Source organism: Seriola dumerili, unplaced genomic scaffold (genome assembly GCF_002260705.1).
Source record: "Seriola dumerili isolate Sdu_G_001 unplaced genomic scaffold, Sdu_1.0 BDQW01000017.1, whole genome shotgun sequence".
Classification (NCBI taxonomy): Eukaryota; Metazoa; Chordata; class Actinopteri; order Carangiformes; family Carangidae; genus Seriola; species Seriola dumerili.
The window spans coordinates 12,413,607-12,440,768 of NW_019174272.1; the positions used below are offsets into that span (position 1 = coordinate 12,413,607).

Consider the following 27,162-nt stretch of genomic DNA (forward strand, 5'->3'; position numbering starts at 1 on the left):
TGACACACACAAGATACTGTCCTGCCTCTGGAGACTTACAGGGAGGGGCACCGCAGGGGGAAAACCAGTCTTAACACAGCTGTTTGTCTCAGAACAGAAGAGGATGAGAGAGCTGTATCGGAGTAGTTATTTTTGTTGTTGTTTTTGTTTTGTTTTTTTTTTTGGTCTTTTCATATCTGTAGGTGAATTACAATATTTGTGTTAATAGTTTATGAGGTGTCAGGGTTGTTCAGTTTGCAATAAATGGTATATTCTGCTGTGTACAGTTACATTTTTTTTAATTACAAAAATTGTACTTGTTTCTATTTTTGTGTGTTGGTTTCAAAAGAACAAAATTATTTTAAAGTGTAAAGGAAATCTTAGTATTTTTTTAGTTTTTGTCTTAAAATATTGATGCAGGATTTATTCTTTAAATAAATAAATTCTTCTGTGTTAAATGCTTGTTTTCAACTTTCTCTGCTTGTCTCGTTAAGTAGGTTTTTGGTGAGACAGGTCAAATGTTTGTGTCAGTTTCTTGATGGAAACTCTTAAACACGCATATCAAGGAGTAACTTTACATATAACACTTTCGCTGCCTCTTAAGTAATAACATGTAGAGAAACACAGCTGTAGGACTGAGTGTTTAGAGGAACTAAGTGATGGTTGAACGGGGTCAAATGAGGAAGTGGTTACATCACAAGTCAAAGACAGGAAATGATCATCTGAGAACATGAATATAGTCAAAATGGAGGATACAGTGCCATTTTAAAACTAAACAATACATTACAGGATTTCTAAAAGTTGTCAGTGAAAAGTTTGTGGAAGAATTTTACCTACATTTTGCAGAAACAAATGCTTTTCAAACTTTAATCCCTTTGTAAAATATACAGCAGCGATATTAACAGAAACTTTGCAACAAGCAAGTCATACAAAACTGCTTTCATTTCACACAGCTGAGACTGAAATAACATTCCACATAGCTTTACCTCACTCGAAACAGACATTGAAATATATTTAATTTCAGCTTTTCATTTTCCAGTGCAAGTGAAAAGTGGAATAAATTGATATAACAAAATGCTGCTGTCAATGCTGTATTTATAAAATAATTTTCTGAGCTTTCAGAAAAGTCTCATATATTCTCAGGCACAGGATTTTTAAAGGACAGAACTGTACAATCATTAACTCAAAAATACAAAGATAAAAGGCATATTGTCTATAGCTCGTCATCAATCAGGTTTGATTGTACACCAGGTTTTTTTTTCAGTATTCTTAAATATAAAGACGGGTGACAAATTGAAGGAAAACCCCAACACTGCAGCGGGCTGTTGGGCCACCATCTGCTGCCAGAACAGCTTCAAACAGCTTCAATGCTCCTTGGTGTAGATTATCAGAACGAGAATGGAGCGATGAGCATCATTCTTCTAAAATAGATTCCCTCATTTGGTGTTTTGATGGTGGTGATGGAGAGTGCTGTCGACATGTTGGTCCAAAATCTCCCACAGGACATGAATTGGATTGAGATCTGGAGGTTCATGCCCTGTACTTCACTCATTCATTCAGGTTTTTCCTTTAAAGAAGCTATATGTACGTTTTGTTATTGCTACGTAGATAACATTAGCATCCTCTTGTATTGTCAACACAACAATGACTGAAGCAGTTGGTGAGACTGGTAAGTAAACAGCTTCTAATGCTAATGTTAGCTAAGTATCAAAAGCAAAACTTAGACATAGCTTCTTTAACTTGTCCCCCATCTGTAGTTTTACAGGCACAGTGGAGGTGGAGCCTTATATTCAATTCTTACTTCAATTCTTTTGTAAAACACATGGCAAAAAAACACTTATTTACATAAATGTATTATTTGTTGCACTATGAAACTTAAAATGCAATTGATGGGTTGTACAAACCCACATTGACCTGCTTCATTTATGGTAAAACAAACAAATACTGTTTTTACTGTTGCCAGAGGAAAGTTTTTTTACTTTTTAATCAGTACACTGTTATTTACATAGTTGCGAAAAATAAGGAAATGGTTTTGATGCAAAAGGGACAACTTTCATTGGACATACTTTAGTTGGCGGGCCTTATTTGCCCCACAGGCCACTATTTGCCCAACACTGGTCTACAACTTGTAGCCCAGTCCAGATCTACTGATGTGGCAAAACAGCGTCATGGCGAAACACATTCCCAAAACCTGTCAGAAACAAGAAAAAAAATGAAACATTATATATGAACTTGTTGCCTGATGTTTTGTTCTGCATGGACATATAATTATAGATTTTATTATATATACAAACCTCAACCATCAAGATTTGTGTCACTTCATTCCACATTGCAAAGTTTGTCAAACATTGTTAATCAAACAGTGTAGAATTAAAATATAGAATTAAAGCTGTAAGGTCCATGTGTGTAATTTCAAGATCACAAAATAATTTCTTGAGAAAAAATATTTTTGACTAAAGAGTTTCTGTTGATTTATCTGTTTTTTCAGAGTTCAAATCTACAGTGGCCCTGTGAGCTCAAAGTATTGCAACTTAAGAAAACACATGCAAATAAACAAAGCAAAAACAACCTCAGATAACATCTTCATCAATTTGACAACACATGCTACTCACACACTAACACAACAGAAGTTGGCAAAACTGCTGGTTCACCCAAAAACACAATTCATATGTTTAGATTTTGAATGTTAACAATAAACTGCTTTCCTAGCAATTTGGTGGTTACATTTAATAAATATTTGAACACTTCCACCATCAGTTTACCTCGATAATGCAGAGGATGATGACAGAAATCCCAGTGTGTAGGAAATTTTCTTCAAAGAAGTTCTGTAATGTTAACAAACAACCCTGCAAACGGAGAACATAAGTTTGAAATGAATGCAACCAACAGTCAAATATAATAGTATGACTCCTCTACAGTATGTCAAAACAAGTCTTGATCCCAGCTGTTCACAGGGGTTACACTATCTACCTTTTCCCAGTATAAAGGCCCAGATGGCTTGGGTGGCTTCACCAAGCAAGACTCAGGCACGTTGTTTCCCCAGTCTGTCCTATTATTGACTCCACAGCACTCAAGCTGAAACAAATCATCAACATCTTAAACTGAGACTGAGAACACATAGTTCCCAGTACTTTGACACACCACATTCACAGTTATTTGTGTGAGCTGTCAGTATGTATCTGCTCTGACACACTTACGTTGTTCTGAAGCAGATCCCACTCATTCAATACATCCCTCGTTGAATTTCCAGTCGTTCCTTTAGCTTTCGCTAAACCCTTGTTGAGATCGTCTTCCACCATTGTAGCAATCTAAACAGTGAGGTGACATTTGCAGATAGACTCTTCATGCATTTACTTTATAAGCAAGACACATAGTGTGAGAACTGATGCATGTAACCCTACCTCTCTCTCGTACATGAGTAGCAAGCACGCTACAGTCAGCTCCACCAACATCAGTATGAACAGCAGCAGGAAAAACTGTCATCAGAGTAAAGTTTAAAACAGTCTATTATGTTTTTACTATTTCAATTGCATTAAAATATATGACAGTACCATATAAGATTTACAGAAATTAAAGGAAAATTCAGGTTTCTTGCAACTTGGGTGGCATCTTGTTAGTTTTCTCCATTATTATTCTCAGGATTAATAACATAGTATTCACTAAGTTAACTGAGATCCGGTGACTTAAAACTCACATACATGACCACGTTTATGATGAGAGCATAGAGCGTCAGCTTGCTCAAATCAAATTAACTTTAGCTTTGTTTTGCCCATTGTAAGAGCAGCAAACAATCAACCCTATCTCTCTAACATTAATGGTACGTGCAAAGGTAGTTAGTCATCGTATTCATCCTCTATGGAAGGTCAGTGGTTCGTTTCTCAAGGCAGTGTAGCTGACAATGTATGATGTGTGTCAAAACACACATGCCTGTTGTTTTCTATGTAAAGTCCTACACAGCAGAGGCTGTTAATTCTCCAGAAAAAGCAGCAGTTTATCACATTTGCTCCCTGCATCATTTACGTCCTGTACTGTACCCTGACTACTTCTAAAGTACCTCTGTGTGAAACACTGTGACCTTTTTCCGCGGTTTGCAGAGCTTTCTATGTGCTTAAACTTTGATCCATGGCAGTACGGAAGCCGAGAAAAGCCATACATGCAAACATATTCTTTATATAGGACTGTTGTGGAGAGACGCATGCAATGTAAGATGGAAGCCATCTTGGACAATACCAACCATCTCCTCCACAACATTCTGGCAGGACAGAGAAACAGCTACAGCTGCAGCTAACGTCTCATCTCACTGCACTGCAGAACAGAGAGGTTCAGGAGATCCTTTGTTCCCACTGCCATCAGGCTATACAACTGGACTAATCTAATTATTATTGTTTATTTATTATCAACTGTTATCATTATTATTATTATTATTATTATTATTATTATTATTATTATTATCAACAATAAGGTAATGGACACATGAATTTCTCCATTATCCATTATCTCAAGATAACGGAATAATTATCCCTTTATCTCGACATAATAAATCTGCGTTATCTCGAGATAACGTCCTTATCTGGACACTAGATAATTATTCCATTGTCTAAAGATAATAGGATAAAAAAATATTTGCGAGTATGGCCTTTCCCGACTTCTGTACTTACCATAGTTGTGCACATTCAATTTCCTTAGCTCATTTAGCTCTGTGATTCAGTCAATGGTATTCCTTATGCAACCCCCTGGGGAATAAGACTGGTATTTTGTGCTAATTATGCACAGTCACATAACAATGCTAATATGCTAATGTTTAGCAGTTGGTGTTGGTGTTGGTCGATGAGAAGTCATTTGATCACCAAGGTTTTAAATTTCATGGCAATCCATCCAGTAATCGTCCAGACATTTGACTCACAACCGCAAAAAAAGGTCAGAGGATCACTAACATACTGTATGTAGTATGTATGTACTATGGATGTCTGTACAAAATTTCATATTAATCACAGAGTAACGTACAAGGTCACAAGTAGACAAAGTTCATGTGCATTCACTTGGATAAAATGGTTCAGATCCTCTGGCTAAGCTGTACAATGACAAAGTACAAAGTACAAAGTACAATGACATCTTAACTGATAAAAAACATTGTTAAAACTATGAAAATAAGAGAAAATAAGACCCAAGTTGTAAAGATAGACACTTCTAATGAATGAATCATGTTGTAGTGAGACAAATTATATAAAATAGAAACAAAACACAAGCATGTTGCGATGTGTCAAATGTTTCCTTCACTTTCACTTGGTCACTTGGGGGATTTTGATGCACATGCTCAAACAAACTTTTTTTTGAAAACACCATGTAGTAGTGGTAAAAAATTACAAACGCTTTCAAAAGAGCTTTAAAGGATCAGTTCACCCAAATTCACATGACACAATTTTTTTTTCTAGTAGTCTAGGTCTTGAGATATCTGTCTCTCAATGTAAATGAGATGAATGGAATGTCATTTGTGGTGTTATCATCACTGAACAATCAAAAGCGGTGCAAGGGTCTTTCCAGAGAGTGTCACAGTTAATCTAGATAATCCGCAGAACAAATGAGACTACTTTCTGCAGAAAATGAGGTAAATGAGGGTGGATGGTCTCTTTAAAGACCCTACCCACTGTCTATAAGCCTATATGGATCATATCTGTGTGTCCCACCTATCTAAATTGGCTAAAAATGTTTGTAAAATGATCAAAGATGGATAAATAATAAGAATCAGAGTATAATGCAACATCAACCCCAAGCCTGGAATCACTTGTTAAGGTGACAGTGTACAAATAACATCAAAGTTGCCTGAAATGGAGACTTGAATAGCTGAACATGAGACGTTTGCAGAACAACACAACCAGTTGGGAGCACCCAGGGGTGTCGTGTGTCGTACCGTCAGGAGAAGACAGCGGTTCTCCTTCAGAGCGCCCAGGAATCCTAGGAAGGACACACAGGTGATAACAATGCCGCTGATCAGCAGCATGTTGGCCAAGTTGAAGCTGGCCAAGGTCGGGGTGAGTGCAGCCATCTTGAAATTTACGGTCATGTACACACCGAAGCCCAATACGGCCGCACCACACATCTGACAGGAGGAGACGAACACCACAGTCAGGTTCATACACCTTACCTGATTAGATCATCACAGAACACTGGAGCAATTAGTGGCTCAGTGCCTTGCTCAAGGGCATTCCTGTAATCTACTTCACTATATTTAAAGAGAAATATTTCACTTTACAGTTCTTTAATAGCTGTAGTTACTTTACAGAAGAAGTTATTTGCAAAACATAAATGAGTGTATAAAATACAATGTATTGCTTTAAGTTATTCTACACAGCAGTATTTTATTTAAGTTAAAGTTAACACCAACTCAACCAGCTGCAACATGATATGCTTCTTACATGAGTGCATGATAATAAAAATCCAATTATTATACCATGTTGGTATAATACACACACACACACACACACACACACACACACACACACACACACACACCCTTTGTCCCACTGTTCACATCTCTGTGGCCTGTTGTTCACTGAGCTGATTCTCCCCCCATCCATCTTCATGTTTCATCATCTCTTTTTCATTCTTCAGTTACTAACATTTATAACTGGTAAAAGGAGCCTTGTTGTAAAGTGTAAAACACATCAACATTTATTAATGAGTTACAATTAGGCTCCTTTTACCAGTTATAAATGATAGTAAGTCATTAGTTATTCAGTCATTATTAAGATTAATTAGTAAGCATTAATTTGATCTTGCCAAAGAGTGAGCCTGCATCAATGTATAAAAACTGTTTTATAACTTATTTATAATTGTTTATTTATCATTTACAAAGTGTTAACAACTGAGTTAATAACCTATTTATAAGCCATTTATGAATCCTTTATAAGGGTAGGCTTATTGTAAAGTGGTACCCATAATTTTTATTAGCTCAGCTATACCACAATCTTTCCACATACTCCCTCACACTTTTAAAATAACCCCTGGTTGATAAAAAATAGACACTAACTAATGTCCGAGTGTGATGATGGATGATTGAGACATACGTACAAAGCAAAGGAAGTTGGCGACACACATGGTGTACTTTAAACACTTTAGGCAGCCCTGAGCCATTGTGTAACACCTCTGATCAGACCTGTGACAACAAACAAAAACAACAATTATATTATCATATTTCATCCAATATGAACAGAACAAACCAAAGTGAACCTGTTTCTCTCTGTGGGTGTGTGTTTCTTAAAGGTGACAAAACGTCATGGTCGCACTTGCAGGGAAGTGATGCCGCCACATCTTACTTCCTGTGTTTCCTCTTAGTTTACAGGCATTTCAAATAGCTTTTCTGTTTACGAAACACAATACGAATCATCACAGGGGTTTGGGCTACTGTTGAAATACAATTACTTCTCCAAAATGTAAAAAGAATACGTTTGGGTTTAAAAAACCCCTCCACTAAACCAATGACCAAATGATATATGTTTGTGGTGTTAAGTATATCCAAAAACATCTAATTGTTTATTTATTTATAACTGATCTTTGCTGGGAAAGAAAGATTAATAAAGTTTTTAAAGTTTTAAAGTTTTAAAAAATAGTTTTTCAACTTTAATACTTTAAAAACTTTAAAACTTTAAACCTTTTATTAAAGTTAATAAACTATTTTTACAAAGTTGATACTTCGAGTTAGATTTAGATTTAGATTTAGATTTAGATTCAGATTTAGATTTAGATTTAAATTTTTTAGCTTTTCAGCTTTTTTTTTTAGTATTCTCTGAAGACATAATGTCAACACATTTTTTTTTTTAAAATGAAGAATCAACCAGAAATAAAACACGATCTTTACAATAATCACAATGTTCTCGTTCAAAAATCAAATAAAGGACCAGAATTAAAATTTAGGTCTTACCTGTTAAGAAGAGTAATTTCTTTTTCTCTTGTTCCAAACGTGTGTTTTGCGAACTTTGCTGCTGCTCACACTTCCCCTTCTCATAGTAGCCTGGACGGTGGAGGCTCTTGGTGGGGCTTTCAGCAGCCCTTCTCACTTCCTCATTCTCAGAATGAGCAATGCGGAAAATCTATGACTGAGAAAGTGCAGCGGATGACAAAACCAAAATAAGTGCAACAGAGACAGAGGACACATGTCTGTGACACACTACTATGTTTAGACAAGATGTATGTTCAAAAATATAACCTGCTCTCAAACAGGCAAACTGGTCAAAAGCTGTGAGGTTGACAAACCTTACTGAGATGAGATTTTTTTATATATAAAAAAACAAATAAAGAACAGTTCAAAATAGTATTTGAAATAGAAATCATGTTAGGATGTTGCTGCGGGTCAATAATGAAATATTTGTTTGGAATAAGGAATAGATCTATGTCCTGTATATACTAAAATGTGTTTTAAAGGAGCTATTTGTCATTTTTTGCTATTGCTACATAGCTAACATTAGCATTAGCAGTTGTTTAATACCAGTCTAGGAGAAACGTTGCGAGTTCAGGATCAAACTTCATTCCTTTACTCACCAAGAGTTGTCTTCAGAGGTGGAAACAAACATCAGTGTGAACTCTTGTGAACTCTCTACTGAAGTTAGCATGCTAACCAGCTAGCCCCGGCCCGTCACCATTTCTGACAGCAACACACTGTAGCCTCCAATCTCCCCTGGATTGAAGGTTCCCAAAAACAACAGTGGTTTCCAGACCAACCCTCTCCTCAGTGGAAGACACATTAAAAAACTGCTTGGAAATTGCAAAAAGGTTCCTGAAGGATTGTCAGACTGAGAGAAACCAGATTCTCTGGTCTGATGAGACCAGGACTGAACGGTTTGGCCTCAGTTGTAATGCAGTCATGTCTGGAGGAAACCAGGCTCCACTCATCACCTGAACAACACCATCCCAACAGTGAAGCATGGTGGAGGCAGCATCCGGCTGTGGAGGGGACAGGGAGCCTGACTGACGGGAAGCTGAACAGAGCAAAGTACAGAGAGATCTTTATTGAAAACCTGGTCCAGAGCTCAGGAGTCTCTCAGGGACATGTTAGACTGGGTTCAGCCAGATCCCTGCCTTCAGCCCAATCTAATATCAATCAATCAATCAGTCACTTTAATTGTCCCATGCAATGGGGCTATTGGATATGCAGCAGTGGGATATATGCATTTAGCACATATAAAAACATGGGGCACATAAATACAACACCAAGACCAAAAGATAAAGAACAACAAGTTAATACATACAATAAGTTAATAAAAACAAAACAAAAACAGCATGTTAGCAGAGAATAAGTTTAAACGACATTTACCTTTTTCTCCTAGGATTTAGGAGGGAGTCGGCAGAGAGTATAAATGAGTATTTTACAAACTTAACAAGGCATACAACAAACAACAAAACATGCTCCCTGCTGTGCCGAACATCTCTGGAAAGACCTGAAGATGTCTGTCCACTGATGGCCACCTTTCCAACCTGGCACAGCCTGAGATGATCTGCAGAGAAGAATGGCAGAAAAGCCCCAGAGCTTATCGCGTCAGACCCAAGAACACTCGCTGCCAAAGGTGCTTTAAAAAATATCTAAAATTCTGTTTTCACTTTGTCTTTATGGGGTATTGGGTGAAGACTGATGAGGGAAAAGACAAGAGCAAATAGTGAAAAATTGAAGGGGTCTGAAGAGTTTCTGACTGCACTGCGTGTTAGTCAAGATATTCCCTCTGTGACGACAAAATTCTGCCCTTCAGACTCAGGTCCCTTTGGAGCCACTGACTGAAATATTTTCACAAATATATACCACTGAACTATCTTTAACAGGCAGAAGTTCATATTTATTGATATTAAGGTAAAGTCCTGAAGCTTTAGAGAAGGACTGAATTACGTCAAGGGCATAAGATGTTTTTCTGACGTCTTTCAGAAAAATAGTTGTGTCGTTTGATATTTGGCTGATTACAACTTCTCTTCCTGCAGCAGAAATTCTTTCATAAATCGATCATGGTGGTGTGATCAGCAAGGATCTCAGTAGTTACCATCAGGCAAGATTTGGCAGCCTTGTCTAATTCCTCTTTTGAAGTTAAATCTGGGAGAAGTTCCATTTCTGATTTTAATGTAACAATTAGCATACTATATAATGTTTTGATTGCACTACAAAAAATGAGCCAAAACAAATTTCTCAAGACAGGTAAAGATAAAATTATGGTTTATGGAGTGGAAGTATGAAGCTATAGATGCTAGTAATCCAGGATATCTAAGACTAAACATAAATTATTTTAGATATGTATATTTTTTTTTATAAATCCAGATTGTGTCTCTCTAATGACAAAGTCCATTCTCTTGGCAAATATTGAAGCACCAATCTTATAATCATTGTGAAGAAGGTATATTGGATGCTAATTTTCAATGAGAAGTAAATCCTTTTTGGGTTTTGGTATTACAGTAAGTATGGCTGACTCAAACGGGGGGGGAGAATAATACTTTCTGTTTGTGAAAACTTTGAGTAAAAATAGAAAACAGTTTCTAGAATTCCCCAGTTAGTTCATCTGTCCCTGGGGACTTATCATTTTTCAAGTGATCTATGGAATAAAGTACCTCATCAATAGCAAGGGGAATATCACTGTCTCTGTCCTAGTCTGTAATACCAGAGACATAATACATCCATTCTTCAGGCGGATCCATTTGAGCCATGAAGACGAATGGGAGGTTGACTGCTGGATTTTTTAAAATACAATACAAACATGTACTACAAGTGTAATGATAGTAAAATAAATACAACTAGTAAAAACAATGAAAAATAATGAAATAATAATGAATGAAATAATGAAAAAAAATTGCCTAATATATATGTGTGTATATATATATATATATATATATATATATATATATATATACTACAATAAAACTGTGAGACAGTATACATGTCACATGTCACAGTTTTATTGTAGTGTAGTTGATTTTTTCAATTTGAGTTTTTTATTATTTTTTCATTATATCCTCTTATTTCCATGTTACCCTGCATTTATGTAGCCTATATGAAATTTACCTTATAGGATCATCAAATTTACATATTTATTATGTTCATAATATGTAATGATATGTTTACATTCGATATTGAAGTTATTTTTACTTTTACAAATTATATAATTGGTCAATCGAGCAAGGAGGATTTTGGTTCATTATTACATAAAATTGGGTGTCTAAAAATTTCGCGAAATATAGATTTGTTGGCTATATATAATGTAAAAATTTTCATATGTAATTCTTTAATTGTATTGGTGATACAAAATGTCTGGGGTAATAGCCGTACTTTCTGCCAAGCTATACCTGTAAAGATGTTGCCCCAAAATTGTTTGACTGCATCCATGCTGCTCGGGCGTTCATGACGCAGGCGTTGGTTGGTCATGTGACATGACGTCACTACTCCCAAGCCGTGTGGGGACTGTACCAGGCTCGTTTACACGTGAGTTTTGTTGATAATGATAAGTTCTGTGTATATTCAGTATTAAACTAACTAATAATTTGACTTTGGACATTTTATTCACCCATAGAAAATCTGTTCACTCTATGAAATGACAGTTTGCGCTGCGTGGGACCGCAGCTAGTTAATTATAGCTTGCTAGCTAGCTACCAAACAGATTGAGTTAGCTCAGTTAGCCTACAGAAAGTTAGCTAGTTAATATTGCTTAAGGATGAACGTACCACTAAAATCTCAGTTTACCTTTGGTTGTGCAGTTAAGACGTATTAATTTTGTTTTCAGCTACTGCTCTAGCACAGTAATGTTATGCAGATCAGGTGGTCATGGCTTGGAAGTCGAGGACCCGCAGTCTACAAGTGTTTGACACGGAGCAGAGTGCTGACACGGTGGAGTGGTGTCCTGTTTCACCGAACCACAACATCCTGGTCTGCGGGACATATCAGCTACAGAAAGGGGTGAGATTGACAACTGTCCTGGTACATCCATTACCAGTCACATGGACAGAACCTCATACTAGTTAATGTCGTTGGTTTTTTATATTGTAACTAAAAAATCGATCAGTAATCACACAATGACATGACCTCAGATTTTTAGCAATCGTTAATGTTAATGTTAACTCATATTTACAGTGCAGTACGATTGTCTTGGTTCTGTTTGGAGCACCTTGTATTTGTGAAAATAACTACAATGTTTAAAAGCTGACTTCAACTTTAGGCACGAGGACAAAATGCTAGATTACCACCAGGGAAAGTGGGAAACTGCCCCAGAGGCTTGAAAGCCTCAGGTACACTCTGCCTTAGTTGCTTTGCAGAAATGTCATAATCACTTTGTTTAGGATAATGCACCATTAAAGCACAATATCAACTAACTGGCTTTTGTCAACTGGCTCTACAAAAGACGGTCATTCAAAGTTCATATTCAACACTTAAAAAAATTAAAAATCAGACTTGGCTCCTAGAATTAAAGGATGTCTGTCTTTCTCCAGCTGTAAAACTATTGTGCAGTCAACCTTCTTGTCTGTCCTCGACTATGGTGACATTCTGTGTTGTTATGCTGCTCCATCAACGCTGCAACTGTTAAACCCAGTGTATCACAGTTTATCACAAATGACAGATACCATACTCATCATTGTTCTCTGTATTGCACCGTTGGTTGGAACTCCTTACAGTCAAGAAGAAATAGACATCCAACATTACTAATTTATAAAGCTGGAATGTTAAATCTAATATCCACAGAACACGATCCAGTAACTACTAAACCCTCAATATCCCCATGTTCTCATGTTGTCAGTTGTGTCTCGTGACTGCTTTTTGTTCTCAGGTCTTTCTTGAAAAAGAGATTTTAGTCTCAATGAGACTGCCTGATTAAATAAAGATTCAATTTAAAAAATCAAGTTAAATACATAAGAAGGGCCTTATAGTCAACCTCTGTCAAAATCTGTTGTAAGTAGTGAATGAATGGCCCCGCATTTTCTCTCATCACATGGGCTACAATTTTTGCAAAAAACAACCATTCCAGCTAAAATCGCAATTGCAATATCTGCCAAAATAATCGCAATATAATTTTTTTTTTCTTTTCATATTGTGCAGCCCTAAATTCAATAAAATGTTGAAATTTTTGTTGGTTTATACTGTTCACCATATTAAGCCCGTATGTCGGATATAGTGGTTGGGTGGACGACTACTGTGGAAATAAGAGCTGAATATTACTAAATGTTTAAATTGTACTGAATCATGATGTTCATTCCACACCAGAAGTTACTTTACTTCATTCACATATTCATGATCCTGCTGGTCTCTTAATGTTTTTCCTGTAGGCAGGGGTAGAGGATGTCACCCCGAGCCGGACTGGTCGCTTGTACCTTTTTGACTTTCGGCGAGAGGGATCGATGAGTCCTCCTCTCACTGAGCTGCAGCGCATTGACACAGCGGCCATTTTGGATATGAAATGGTAAGAAATCAGGTTTGCCCGTGTGGCTGTTGTTGTCGCTGTTTGCTTCCTTCTTATTGATTCTTTTACATGTTCTCAGGTGCCATGTGCCGGTGTCGGGGAAGGCATTGCTGGGAACAGCAGCTGCCACTGGGGAGCTGCAGCTGTACTCACTGTCAGATGGTCAGGTGAGAAATGTGATGTCAGAAGAATCACAGCCACTGACATCCTAGGCTATGTCCACACTACTGCGTTTTCATTTTAAATCAACATCCGGACTAACACACCTGAAAACGCAGACATACGTGACTACTGCTAGCAAAAACAATAAGATCAGTAACACTTTGTACTTCGTTATCCATGTTGCTTTCACCACTGGTAATTGAGGCTGATAAGATCCAATCAGGGAGCGTCCATAGGTGTCTACGTCATCGTTTCCAAAGGTCTCCGTTTTTGCCTGTCCAAACTACAACGGAAAACCTGGAATTCTCAAACTAAAACAGCGACTGCAGAGTTTCTGAAACTCTCAGTGTTTTGGACTTGAAAACTCCACAATAGTATGGACGGGAGGAGGAAATGTAGGGAAGGAGATGCGTTTTAAACGAAAACGTAGTAGTGTGGATGTAGCCTTATATTTTTAGGCCTTTTTGGTGATGCTTGTTTACAGAATCAGCATATACAGTTTCAATTTAATATATCATCAGTCTCCAAGATCAAACTCTGATTTTTGGGTTGTCAAATATACATATGCCACTGTAAAGAAAGGAGGTAATTCTAAACAAACCTGGTTAAAATATGGCTTAATGCAAGACTGCCGGTACAACAAATGTCACTGTAATACAAGAGTTGTTTTTAAATCCTGTCTTATTTATTTTATTATGGAACTTATAAAGCACACCTAACTGCCGCTGTGTATAAAATGTGTTATATGGATAAACTGCCTTGTCTTGCTTTGACTTTTGGCCATAAGAAATAGCTAAACACCAAAACAGACTGTGGTGGGTGACATCAAACTGTTCTGTGCTGCAGATTTACCAGCAAATCACAACCATATGTATTTTTGTGATAAAGCAAAACTGTGTTAAACTGCCATATTTTATGATTGTATCAAGTGCCTTTCAGCTTAATCAAACTGACCATGCACACAGTGGTAACCTGAAAGCCAGGGACACCTAATGATAAATATACAATATGATATGTTAAATTGTATTTCACCAGACATATCCATTTGTTTGTTTACAGAAGAAGAAATTAAATGTGCGAGATGTGAGTGACACATCACATATATTTGTTGTTGTGCATGAACATAATACCAGAGTAATAGTAAATAAATGCTTAGCTGGCTGGTGATTTAAAATGATGAGGTTTGGCTGTGAATCTTAAAGTGCAGGATGAGTGTGTGTGACTGTTGTGGTAGTCTGCACTCATGGATGTGTGTATCCAGTAGGAAGGCAGCTGCAGTCTGCAGACCCTGAGCAGTTTGGAGGTGGGAGCAGAGCGGCTGGCTCTGTCATTGGATTGGTCCACTGGAAGAATGGACAGGTGAGGTACTCGGCATCATCCAGAGCCAGAACAACTACTGCTGTATGTTTCCATTAACAGTATCAGATTTTGGACAAAAGTCACTGTGGTCATGTCAAGTATCCCCTTGTTTGTGTCAGCAGCAGTGACGTGCGCGTGGTGTGCAGTGACTCTGCCGGCTGTGTCAGTGTGGTCTCTCTGGCTGAAGGCGCTCTGACGACTCTGTCACAGTGGAAGGCCCACGACTTTGAGGCCTGGATCTCAGCCTTCTCGTACTGGGATACACAGCTCATTTACTCTGGTAACACCCCATTACAATTATAGTCAGTCACCTCCTCCACCTCTTTCCTTTCTGTGGCTGTCAGCCTGTGTAGATTTACTAATTGTATGTTAGTGTGTTTATCTCATTGTATGGGCTACCAAAAGAAATAGTTTCTTTTAACTTAGTTGATTTAATAACTACTGTATTACATCAGGATTAAGGCTACATCCACACTACTATGTGATCTCCGTCCAGACTAACACACCTGAAAACACATAAATACCTGACCAGTCACATGCACTGAGCATGTGCGGGCCGGTGTAAACAGGAAGCAGATTGTCTTCTCTGCAGATGATTAGTTGCACAAAATACTCAGAATGAGGAACAACAAAGACAGTCGTAGCGTTAAAATGCAGAATTTAACTGAGCAACAGCTGCTAGCAAAAACAATAAGGTCAGTAACGCGTGTAATCCATTTTTCATGTTGCTTTCACCACTGGTAATTGAGGCTTATAAGATCCAGTCAGGGAGCGTCTGCGGGTGTCTACTTCAACTTTTCCAAAGGTCTTCTGTTATGCCCGTCCAAACTACAACGCAAACCTGGTGTTTTCAAACTAAAACCAGGTCTGCAGAATTTTTGAAACTCTCTGTTTTTGGGACGGAGTGGTGTGGATGGGAGGAGAAAATGTAGGAAAACAAACGTGTTTTAAAACAAAAACTTAGTGGTATGGACGTGGCCTAAATCAGGAATGTTTTGCCTCAACCATCCAGGTCTGGGATCAGCAGATTGAAACCTTCATTTTTAGAAGAAATTAACAGAACATGATGTGAATACAATATGGATACAAATGTGGAAAGTGCATCATGAATTGTTTGTTACTACTGTTATTGTTATTACTTTGGCCTGACCACTGAGGTTTTTAGGGCTGGAACGGTCCCAAACTATTGCACAAAGTCAAAGTTTGATTGAAGTAAATAATGTTAGTCATCGATTCTGTATCCAACGATCATCCAAATTCAGAGCCGTGTCAGATGATGTGCACTAACAGCGTAGGTCCCACTCCCCTCCGCAGGCTCAAAGTGCAAGGGCCCATTCAAAGCTGCTCCTAGCAGCTTTAATTATTATCTATGAAAGAAATTTATGGTGCAGCATCCAGCAGGGGGAACTTTAGGAGAGACAAGACCCTACTCATAGTGTATACTGGCTTTAACACTTCACAGGACACAGTTCTCCAACCTATAGGCAGATCATCAAAGTAATTACATAGGTAGGTAATTACATATACCTGCAATGAAAGTAGACTAAAGAAAGTAACCGATGAAGTTTTTTTCCTTTTTTTTGTAATTTTTTTACATAATGCAAATTTTGTCAAATCTAAGTAAAAACCAGACGAACTGTTCACAACAGTTTGGAATAAACCAGGATCACTAGGTCAGTAGTACGAGCATCAACAGCCACCGTGACTGAATGTCAAAATGAAAGAGCAAGTTACAGAATCAGCAAAAGCATCAGCAACAGTGAGCACTTAAATCAGGAATAGAAACATCATGTAAATGAAAAATTATAGTCACAAATTTATTCTTTCACATCACTGCAAAAGTGCCTTGACAACTGTCATGCATATCATACCTATATGATTTATTTTGCCAGGTAAATTAATGCCTAAATATGATCATGGTCAATGCCACCATTTATTGCCTGTCCCTTTCCCCCCACCAGCCCTTCATCATAGAGCATATTCACATACTTAAATGTAGATTTATAACCTTGTATTTCACGACAACACGATATTCATATCAGTGTCTACACACAGTATTTGTCTTGAAGTGGGCAAAACGCCAGTTTCGTCATCTTTCATGACTAGCTTGTGAGCTCAAGTTGCATAGAAATTGTCTGTCTTTCCTCACCAGGTGGTGATGACTGCAAACTTAAAGGCTGGGATCTCAGGGTGGGTCCCTCCTGCCCCACTGTGACCAGTAAAAGGTGAGTACTGATTCCTTCACTTGGACTGTCCATTTAGGCAAAGTACGGTGACGATTTCTGGTCTGTTCTTTTGAAGGCACTCGATGGGTGTGTGCAGTATTCAGAGCAACCCACATCGGGAACACATCGTGGCTACAGGCAGGTAAATTTCCCAGTGAGCTATGTTTGGTAACTTGGCATTTTGTGATCGTGACTACTGTTTACCACTGCTGCTCCTTCATTCATGTGATTGTAAGTCTTGTGTTACTGGCTTCTCTTTCTGCAGCTATGATGAGCAGGTTTTGCTGTGGGATGGCAGGAACATGCGACAGCCTCTCAGTGAGAGTGCCATGGGTGGTGGAGTGTGGAGGCTGAAGTGGCATCCAACCCATCAGCACCTGCTGCTCGCAGCCTGCATGCACAATGACTTCCATATCCTTCACTGCCAGCAGGCCCTGGGTGAGTGTGATAGAGAAATGGACAAAGAAATACTTGCTCTTGATTCTTAACGTGAATTTTTTAAGTCATCATAGGGCCATTATTGGATATTGAGTGTAGATTGATGAGGGAAAATGAATTTAAATAATTTAAGCATTAAGCTGCAACATAACAAAATGTGAAAAACGTGATGTGGTCTGAAGACTTTCCAGATACAGTGTAACCATCAGATCAGACTCAGCATTGGCAGATACCCAGTACCAAAGAACTTTGACTGGGAACAGGGCCAGAAAAAGACTCAGGACATCCTCACCTAGAATCCTTGTTATCTGTTGCAAATGTTTACCAGTTGTGTTCAACCAAACAGATCTTTTTGTTGTTGTTGTTTTTTGTTGTTTTTTGTTTTTTTGCAAAAAGTTAAAAACAGGTCTGCTATTCACAAGAAAAAAATCTTCATAATATTTTGTAACATTTAAACTTCCCTTCTCTGGCAAATTCCTCAAACGTATCTTCCAACCTCTGGTGGGGATGAGTAGTAATAATAAAAGAATAGTCAATGACTCCAACACTTATAAAAAAAACTGTGAATTACACCTGAATCCTCAGAAGTGTGCAGTCAGAATATACAGTCCAATTTCTAAGTATTTGGATGGTTTTTGGTTTTCAGGCTCTGGGTCAGCACATTCAATTTGGAAATAAAATAATTGATACTAAGTCTCAGCTTTAATTGATTAAATTTGCTCTTTATGTTTTTTTTACATCAACATAAATATAATAAAATTAAAGCTGAGACTCGGCACTTCAACGTAGTATTCATTATTTTATTTCAAAATGAATGTGCTGGTGCAAAGAACCTGAAGAACAAAAAGAGAACTTGTGGTCTGGACTGTTCATTTCTGCCTAATCAGTTATTATTGCATTTCCCTGTAACCGTGTTGTCTTCCTGTCATTGTCCAGAGGGCAGCGGAGGAGCTTGTCCTGTTGTAGCTTCCTACATCCTCCACAACTCCCTCGCTTATGGAGCTGACTGGTCCCGGCTGTCCCTGGACCATCCAGCTCCCTGCTCCCCTCATGCTACAGAACCAAAGGAAAGCCTCACAGAGAGCAGAGGACACGTGAGGATTCAGTACGAATCTCCCACCGCCAGCTTTGACACTTCCCTGGAGGATGATGCTGGACAATACATCCCAGAAAGCATTGCAGCACCATCTACCACCCCTGCTGCAGGCCCTGCCCTCAACCCTGATCATGATGCCCCCTCATTGTCCTGTCTGCTCGCTAGCTGCTCGTTCTATGACCATATGCTCCATGTGTGGCGTTGGGACTGGACTCCAGGTGAGGCTCAACCAGAATCAGAGCAATGTTAACCAGGATGGAGCACTGGCTGAGACGACACTACAGCAACATCTTCTATCAAATTATAAATCAAACCAAAGTAAAGCAGAATATACAGCCCAGCAATGGTATGGGCCCCGTCACTTTGGAATTATCACAATTAACAAAACCCTATATTTTCATAATTACACTGATTTTTATAAACTTATATTTAAACATAAATTGTGTGTTGTCCTTATACTGTTTATCCTGTAGCTGCAAGATCAATACAACCATTCACCCTGTATCATAGCTTTTTTAAGCATTTTGTGATAATGGTAAATTGTTCAATAAAACACCTTGCTTCAAGACCAGCACCAAGTTGAACACAGGAATTGGGGACCCATGCATTATGTGTGAATGTTTGTAATAACTTTATTAAAGGAGCTATTTGTAAGTTTTGCTATTGCTGCGTACCTAGTGTTAGCATCAACAGCTCCTTACTTACCAGTCTTCCCAAGAGCTTCAGCGATCGTTGCATTTACAGTACAAGAGAGTAATAATATGTCCTCTGAGCAGCTACTTCTTCAGGTGAGACTGGAGACAGTGACTCGATGTCAGAAAGTCACATGACAGGCCGGCCAGGCCAGAGCTAGCTGGTTAGCATTCTAGCTTCAGTAGAAGAAAAGGCGTGATAGAAACAGGAGCAAAAACGAGTTAACATTGTCATTGCTTCCCACCTCTGGAGGAAGCTGTTAGTGAGTAAAGAAATGAAGTTTGATGCTTAATGCTAACATTAGCTATGTAGCAATCACAAAACGTACTTAAAGCTCCATTAAGCATCAAAGGGAAAGTCTCTTAATTTACAACTCTCTGATAGGCGCTTTGTGCTCCTGGATTTAGTTCAGTGTTTAGGACATATTGACAGGGTTTGTGCCTGATGACCTGGGTGAAGGCTGGTATTAGGGTTCCCTTGTAGAGTACCCAGTTTTGCTTTGAAGTATTATGTTTAGTCCTGCTGGAAATCTGAGGTGCTGATCTTCACCATATGATGATTTTGGAAATGTCATCACAGTACTATATGAAAATGTGTTGAGGCCACTTTTATTGCCGGTTATGTTCTTCTTTCCGACCAATAAAGTTACATTGACAACTTCTAGGCTCACTGTGCATATCTTAACTTGGAGACAGTTGAATATTCGTTTGAATTCGTCAATGTGTAATGAGCAAATTAAAACAATGAGTCTCAGTCATTGCAGTGTAATTTATTGTGAGGCCTCACAAACCCTTGGTTTATTAATAGTTTTGATGTGTAAATAATGATCAGCTCAAACTGTTTAACTGATGTTTACAATAATGAATGAATGAATGAACAATTCTGCCACATGGATCATGTCTCCTTTATTTGGTAACATAAAAGTCAACCGCTGGTAGGAAATTGATTTTCTAAACATAAAATACAGTCCCTTGTGTGATGAGTCTCCTGGAAGTTTCATGCCAGTTGGTCTGCAGGTGTTTAATCAGCAGTCTGTTTCTTTCCTAGTAAATAAATGACTCTGAGTGCATCTTTAACGCACATAGTTCTTGGGATACAGCTTGAAGAGCTTCCCCTCCTGTGTGGGCTCAAATCCGTATTTCTGCAGCTGCTCTTTGCTGAAAGTGCCATCTTCAAAGTCTTTCTTGATCTGCGGCGCCACCACTTCAGCAAACACACTTTGCGCTGTGAGTGGAGGTTCTGTTCCTCTGGGAGAGCGATACGAGACATACGGTTTGAGTTTGAATCCCTCCAAATGAGGCACCACAAACTCAGGAATCATGGCTCTTATGGATATGAACTTTCTGCTGGAGAGCCTCAGTCCGGTGGGCCTCGAGCCCCTGCCTTTATTATGAGTCCTAGATCCACGCTTGCTGGTGAACTCAGACATCCTGTCCGCTCCTCTTACCAGACCCCTCATTAGAGTGGATAACACACCCATGGTGCCGCTGTGTTTTGTCCTTCCAGAACAGAGAAAAACCTGCACAGAAAAGAAAAAAAAAACGACAGTTTTACACATGAGCTGGTTGAATTCTCTAAATGATAAAGAAAGGAGCTTAAATGATTTCTATCTTATCTCCTTTAGCATAGGAAACACTGGACCTTTCTTTTACGAGAGGAAAGGAGAAAATGCTATCTCACAATTCCTTGCCGCAGCAACATTTAAACTAAAGCAATGCACCATTGTAGTTTCACCTTGGCAGACCCACATAAATGTAGAAACAACAGCAGATCTATGTTTGCAACATGATCCAACACGGATGGAAATCCTTGTCTGATCAACTGACGCCCAAATCCATAAATATAGATCTCTTCTCTTTCAGATCTGTCCAGTTAGGAGTCTTCTTGAAGAACAAGCCTATTGAATTTATATTATATTTATTTTATATTTATACTATCATCATCATAACAAAACACTGTAGCTTAAGCTATACATACATGTTGTTTCACTAAATCCCCTTCCATTGTGGAATGCACAAAATTTTTTCTCTACATTACAATTGTATAGATATGTCAGAAGTGCCTATGCCAGGAAACCTTGTACTTATTTCTGAATATAATTCATTCTGATCCCTTGCTCAGTTCCTTATTTTTATTTAATTATTTCAATGGCTCAACCTTCTCTTCTTGTATATTTCTTTCATGTCATTTTATTTCAATATATCAATAGTGTTTGTTTTCTTTTTGAGGTTAAGAAAGGAGTATTTATCCTCCAAGTGTTATAAATAAAGTTAGTTTTAAAGAAGCTTAGTGTAAGTGCAGTCAGATTCCTCTCCCAAGTCCCCTTCACATCTTCACTTGACCTCATGACGTTTTCCATCAATGTCGAGGAAAAATGGTTAGAAAAGGAGATTATTTTGACTTTTCGACCGCAGCCATGTTTTTTAATCAAGACAGCAAGAATAACCGAATTTTTCGACAAGCACTTCAGCCTTAACTTAAGGCTTAACTAAAGGAGTCCAAGAAAGAAATCAACATCTTCAACTATATATTTTGACACGTTTACGTTAAGTGAATTAATGAAAATGACTTAAGGAAAGAAAAACCTGCGTAACGTTTCTAACGTAGATTAGAAAACAACTTGAAAGTGTTGTGATGCTAACGGTCATCTCATTTACTAGCTAGCTGATTTAAGAGTCGGTTAATGCAACATCGTCTGCTAGCAAGCTGATTATAGATTTACTCAATAATAATAGACAACGTTTAAATGTTCTCATTTTAAACTGCCCATACGTTTCTATATTGTTACAATTCAGCTCCTCTCACCTTGAACACACTGTCAGTCCAATGCAAGAAAATGTGTCCGACTATCCAATGAAGTGTTAAGCGATTGGCCGAGAAGCACCAATAACCACCAATCAAAATCCGAGATACTTGTGCTCGCCTGTCAATGATTGGCCGATAAGCTAAGTATGACAGCGATCACTAGAACAAGAAGAATTGCCCTTCAAAATAAATCGGTAAAAGAGCAGCATGTGCAAAGCAAAGATATTTCAAAGTTCTGTGTTGATGTTCAGTTTAACTAGTGAAGCGCTTCAAATGTAGCAGTTTAATTTCCTCCTACATCCTCTTTAAACACAGTCTATGTTGCATCACATCGGGGTCATCGTACATTTTCGCCGATAAGGGTTTTACTTTGAGGTATGACGGGACATTCAGATTGTTCTTACCGTGCAGTCTTTACACTATTATAAGGCACATATACACAAAAAAGGTACGTGGGAAACTGTTTGGTCGGTTTTAATCGAAAATGGTGTATTTGTTCGTATGTATTTGTTCCAGACTTGCAGACTTATTACGTTAGTTTTTCGCATGTAATGCATTGGATTGTCCTTTTGTTGTGTAGCGGATTGCAGCCACAGAGTCCGCGAACAGAGTCTGTGAGAGCAGCTCTAAGTGAAAATTATTGTTTACTGATTTTGACATTAAATTTAGGCTGTGTACGTACTTTAAGTGTTAAATATCAAACTATTGAAGAGTGAGTTATTTTTGCTTCTTCTGCACCGTACTACATTTAAATCATGTCAAAAAATAGTCCCACAATGCTCCTTGTTGCTCCTTCTTTTAAAAAATATCTGTCTGGCAGTTAGGTCAGGTCATTCTGCCACTTTTCAGAGTTGGCTTTAACTGTTTAGCTGTTTTGGAGCAGAGCTGTGTTGCAGTGCAGGAGGGAGTGTCGGGTTACAAACACTGAGCTTGTGACCTCTTTCTCTTGACTTGTGTATGTGGTCAAATCTTTTGCTCTGTGACCTGTTCGTCAGCTGAGCAGAAAGAGACAGCCAGGTTAAGAGTTCGAGTCACGAGATGTTATTGATATATGACCACATGAAGCTTAATCAAAAACACAGTACTAATTCATCAATGATCTCCTTAGGTTTTAAACACAAAATTGTCCCATATGAAATGTCACTATAATAATTTAAAAATAAGATTACTTTTTTATTTCTTGCAGGCATGCAGCTGGACAACGATGAAGAGGAGTGGTGCAGTATATACCCAGTATGTCCTTCCTCAACACCATTCATTGCACTTCATTGTCTGAAAATAAACTTCCACGTCCTTGTGCTCAGCAAGGCCTTCAGGAAGGGGAGCCTGGGGACAGTTGCAACACTTTTTACATTTCTCTTAGTTACTCAGAGGCTCCTTGTTCTAGACCAACCAAAATTTTCATATTACACATACATCAGTCTGCTAATCATCTATACCATTTAAAGATGATTACATATGAGATAGCAGTCACAATATTTATTTCATTTTTATTTAAGAAAAATAAAAATAAAATAAAAATAAAAATAAATTCTTTATTTAAGAATTCAGTTGTTGCAACTGACACAACACAGATCAGAGATGGTTTCAATATATTAAAAATACATTAAATTTGCGTGTTGTGTCAGTAAGCATAGTATTCTGAAAATATGGCAAATGGTATTATAGTGTTATTTATTTATTTATTTAACAATATTTATCAAAGAACAGTCATTTAGTTTTGTGTAGAACATAGTAACAACAATAGCAATAACAATTTATTTTATTGCTTATGATGAACAGAACAGGTAAATATATTTTAAGACCATGAGAGGAACTGAATAATTCACAAAATAACTTGTTTTTATTTTCTTATGTGGTAAAATGATCAATTATTGTTGCACCTGTTTTGCTATGGGACAAAATTAGCTGCATATTTTGTCTATTTTGAACAGAAAATGTTGAAACACACTGTTGTATGGTCTGTTGTGATTTGACTGGGGACAGTTACAATAGCTTGTTGTAAACGTCTTCACCCCGTCAGCCATGACAGAACATCATGTGCTAGACACACTGACTTCGACACATTCTAACTATGTCATTTAGAAGTCAAAAAAAAAAAATATTAAAACTCAGAAAGTTTTGATTCTTTTCATAAAAAGTGCAGGACAGTTTGACAAAAATACAGCTTATAAAAAAATGACTTTCAGATCTCCAAAACAAGTTGTGTCTTCCAGTGTCTTCTGTCTTCTGAGTGTCATCACTTTAGCATGTTTCTGATTGGAGGAATGACACTTGTTGCAACTGTCCCCAGTCTCCCTTACAAGTTCATGACAACACATCAGCTGTCCTGACTCTGACAACAAATATATATTTCTCAGTCAAATACATGACAAATGCACATGTTTCACATATCCTGTAAGGCTTGTTGTTTTTCACCAGATGATTAGGCCTTTATTGGGTAAAAAAAAATAATAGATAGCCTTCTTAAAATGCTAAAGAAACTGGAAACATTTGTCACCTTTTTGTGCTCTGATTGCTCTTATGTGAAAAACCCACAGGTGGTTTGTGCAGCAGGTTATTATGACCCATAGTTACGTTTTATTATTAGGCGACATCTAGTGGTCGTACTAATTATGACAGGATCAAAGGTGGATGGATGGGTCAACAAAACATAAGAATATGACACAGAAGATTGGTGTACGATTCCCATGTGAAACCAGTAGTTTACATTGTTTTCTATTATCCATGACCGTTGTTATTATAACCCTAACCCTAACTCTTACCCTTTGTTTTAACCCAAACCTAAACCCTGACCGTTGTTATTATTGTAACCATGACAACAATGATTGTCTGATGTGGAGAAAATACTTATTTTAACGCAAATCATGATCTTTCCCTAAACCTAACCAACTAGTTTTTGTGCCTAAACCTAACAAATCCATGACTGTTATTATAGTAACCATGACAACTGAGGTTCAGCGCCGTAGGGGCGCTCTTTCAAGAGAGACTTCCATGGGTCAGAGGTTTGAAAAAACAACCTATATGGCTGTTTCGGTTGGGGGACTTGTCTTTAACATATTGTCAGTTGATTTCATTCCCTCAGTGTGGTTCCTCTGCTTGATGTTTCAGAGCCTGGCTCCACTCAGCAGTGAGATTAAGGCCAGGATGAAGCAGTTTGTGGAAGAAAGGACGGAAGTCAATATGGTAACTGCCAACAATCGATTTCTGACTTCCTCTCTAATCATTTGACTGAGATGCAAATGGCTTGTTTTGCTATCCGAAATGTCCCCTTTAGTCAAATCAGAAGTAACATGCCAGGCCATCATTTCAGTCTCTGAATAATTAATAATGAAATCTTACTTCACACATAAAGAAGGTGACCGAAACAGAAATTTTGCCAAACTACGGCTGTTCCTAATCCATAAAGATGCTGGAAAACATATGAGCATGCTTTTATTTCGAATAGATCAGATTATTGCAATGATCTTTTTACTGCTCTTCCAAAGCAGTCGATAGAAAGACTCCAGTTTATTCAGAACTGTGCTGCTGGACTTTTAACTAAAACGAGGAAGAGAGAGAATATTACCCCAGTTTTAGCTTCACTCCTCCGGCTTCCAGTATCTTTTAGAAAAGTCCTTTTACTTGTTTTTAAAGCTCTTAATGTTTTGGGACCGGCCTACATTGCAGACTCTCTGTGGTTTTATAATCCTTCACGAGTTCTCAGATTTTCTACTGCCAGGCTTCTAAATACACACAGTTTTACACACAAGAAAACCGGCAGTGCAGCTGTTTAAAACTACGCTGCAAAACGATGGAACACCCTGCCAAGAGCTGTAAGAGATGCTCAGCGAACATTTCTAAACGACAGCTGAAAACCTTTTTATTTAACTTGGCTTTTAATCAATTCTCTCAAATCTACTGTTGTTACTAGTTCTGTTTTTATTTTCATTTAAATTACATTTTATCATCTACTGTCTTTCTATTGTGGGTAAACAGGTGGAAGGAGAGAATAAATGGGAGTGAGAGATGTTCTGATATTAGATAAATGAATTAAAGAAAAGAAAGAATGGATTGTTTTGATTCTGTTAATTCAAGTGTTTTAAACATTTCGCCTGTCTTTAATTCCAGTGGTTGGCTCTGCTGATCGGAGCTGTGACAGTGATTTCAGTGGTTGGAGTTGTTGTGTTCCTACTTTACAGAAGATACAAACGGTCAAGTCAGTGCCCTGCACACTGTACACACTGTTCGGTTTCATTTGTATCTACATAAATCTCACTGTAAAGATGTGCAAAACACACCCAGATACTCTGTTGATACATTATCAGGTGTTGGGTCAGAGGATTATAAGTGATGTGATAATATTAGATGTTTTATGTCTGTCTGTGTTTCAGAGACATCATTAACAGTTTCACAGTTCATACAGACATGCATTTTATGAGTTAGGTGTAAACTGGTAATTGGTTTTTGAAAAGTTGTAACACTAATTTTGCAGTTATACCACAGGTATTTGACAATAATTCTAAACATTGTGTTCAAAGAAATCAAGTAGTGAGTGCATGAATGTTGATATTCCTCAGGATTAAAAGCCCTTGAGACAGAAGGGTGATTTAATCAGACCAGACTGACAGCAGGAGTATGAGAAGCATTGGCTGACTCATACAGTAGGTTGCAGATGCTCTTACAGAGCATGTCTGGTGTGTTTCAGAGGAGCAGGCCGGTGTTCGTCATTATCGTTTCAGGAAGAGAGACAAGGTGATGTTCTATGGCCGGAAGATCATGAGAAAGGTCAGTGTCTTCTCAAACATCCCACTCAGTGTTGCCAGTTTCTATAGACATATTACACATTTTGCAGAGTGCCCCCTGCTGCTGCACCATGGATTTATTTTTATAAATAATGATATTAACTATCACGATGACCATATGTGTCATTTTGTAATACCGCTGCCCACAATAGTTTTATCTATATTGTATTCATTGCACAAAATTGCGACTGCAAAGTTTTATTCTACTC

The 27,162-nt window shown here is 37.9% G+C and overlaps 4 protein-coding genes across 5 annotated transcripts in view; 2 read left to right on the top strand and 2 right to left on the bottom strand.

Moving 5' to 3' along the window:
* Nucleotides 1-727: 727 nt before the first annotated feature.
* Nucleotides 728-8,013, bottom strand: LOC111227838 (leukocyte surface antigen CD53-like). 2 transcript variants are annotated; one of them, XM_022753566.1, is made up of 8 exons: nucleotides 7,898-8,009; nucleotides 7,048-7,132; nucleotides 5,888-6,076; nucleotides 3,381-3,455; nucleotides 3,177-3,287; nucleotides 2,950-3,054; nucleotides 2,742-2,825; nucleotides 728-2,170 (listed from the first exon to the last, which is right to left on the bottom strand). In XM_022753566.1, exons 2-8 carry the CDS (start codon nucleotides 7,108-7,110, stop codon nucleotides 2,099-2,101), a joined length of 699 nt encoding a protein of 232 aa, XP_022609287.1. In that variant the 5' UTR covers nucleotides 7,111-7,132; nucleotides 7,898-8,009; the 3' UTR covers nucleotides 728-2,098. The 2 variants fall into 2 exon arrangements, with proteins under 2 accessions (XP_022609287.1, XP_022609295.1); XM_022753574.1 differs by lacking the exon at nucleotides 3,381-3,455 and having other exon boundaries at nucleotides 7,898-8,013.
* Nucleotides 8,014-11,361: 3,348 nt separating this feature from the next.
* On the top strand, nucleotides 11,362-20,114 carry dph7 (diphthamide biosynthesis 7). Its single transcript, XM_022758304.1, has 10 exons — nucleotides 11,362-11,425; nucleotides 11,724-11,896; nucleotides 13,258-13,391; nucleotides 13,471-13,558; nucleotides 14,818-14,912; nucleotides 15,035-15,192; nucleotides 17,065-17,137; nucleotides 17,214-17,279; nucleotides 17,403-17,575; nucleotides 18,512-20,114. Exons 2-10 carry the CDS (start codon nucleotides 11,765-11,767, stop codon nucleotides 18,919-18,921), a joined length of 1,329 nt encoding a protein of 442 aa, XP_022614025.1. The 5' UTR covers nucleotides 11,362-11,425; nucleotides 11,724-11,764; the 3' UTR covers nucleotides 18,922-20,114.
* Nucleotides 20,115-20,250: 136 nt separating this feature from the next.
* On the bottom strand, nucleotides 20,251-22,243 carry mrpl41 (mitochondrial ribosomal protein L41). Its single transcript, XM_022758316.1, has 2 exons — nucleotides 22,170-22,243; nucleotides 20,251-20,883 (listed from the first exon to the last, which is right to left on the bottom strand). The coding sequence occupies exon 2, from the start codon at nucleotides 20,842-20,844 to the stop codon at nucleotides 20,437-20,439; it is 408 nt and encodes a 135-aa protein (XP_022614037.1). The 5' UTR covers nucleotides 20,845-20,883; nucleotides 22,170-22,243; the 3' UTR covers nucleotides 20,251-20,436.
* Nucleotides 22,244-22,532: 289 nt separating this feature from the next.
* Nucleotides 22,533-27,162, top strand: part of pnpla7 (patatin like phospholipase domain containing 7) — a 28,433-nt gene continuing 23,803 nt past the window's right edge. Inside the window, exons 1-5 of the mRNA XM_022754960.1 lie at nucleotides 22,533-22,617; nucleotides 23,356-23,402; nucleotides 25,281-25,355; nucleotides 26,280-26,367; nucleotides 26,857-26,936. Coding sequence (XP_022610681.1) covers nucleotides 23,358-23,402; nucleotides 25,281-25,355; nucleotides 26,280-26,367; nucleotides 26,857-26,936 — 288 coding nt within the window. The 5' untranslated portion in view covers nucleotides 22,533-22,617; nucleotides 23,356-23,357. The remainder of the gene's footprint in view (nucleotides 22,618-23,355; nucleotides 23,403-25,280; nucleotides 25,356-26,279; nucleotides 26,368-26,856; nucleotides 26,937-27,162) is intronic.

Excerpts from the sequence above, each read along its gene's own strand:
- dph7 (XM_022758304.1), top strand. The coding sequence starts at position 11,765 with ATGGCTTGGAAGTCGAGGACCCGCAGTCTACAAGTGTTTGACACGGAG. Across the intron at positions 17,138-17,213 it reads CCCACTGTGACCAGTAAAAG|GCACTCGATGGGTGTGTGCA; the intron begins GTGAGTACTGAT and ends GTTCTTTTGAAG. Across the intron at positions 17,576-18,511 it reads TCACTGCCAGCAGGCCCTGG|AGGGCAGCGGAGGAGCTTGT; the intron begins GTGAGTGTGATA and ends GTCATTGTCCAG.
- mrpl41 (XM_022758316.1), bottom strand. The coding sequence starts at position 20,844 with ATGGGTGTGTTATCCACTCTAATGAGGGGTCTGGTAAGAGGAGCGGAC.
- LOC111227838 (XM_022753566.1), bottom strand. The coding sequence starts at position 7,110 with ATGGCTCAGGGCTGCCTAAAGTGTTTAAAGTACACCATGTGTGTCGCC. Across the intron at positions 6,077-7,047 it reads TCGCCAACTTCCTTTGCTTT|ATGTGTGGTGCGGCCGTATT; the intron begins GTACGTATGTCT and ends TCCTCCTGTCAG. Across the intron at positions 2,171-2,741 it reads TCATCCTCTGCATTATCGAG|GTTTTGGGAATGTGTTTCGC; the intron begins GTAAACTGATGG and ends TGTTTCTGACAG.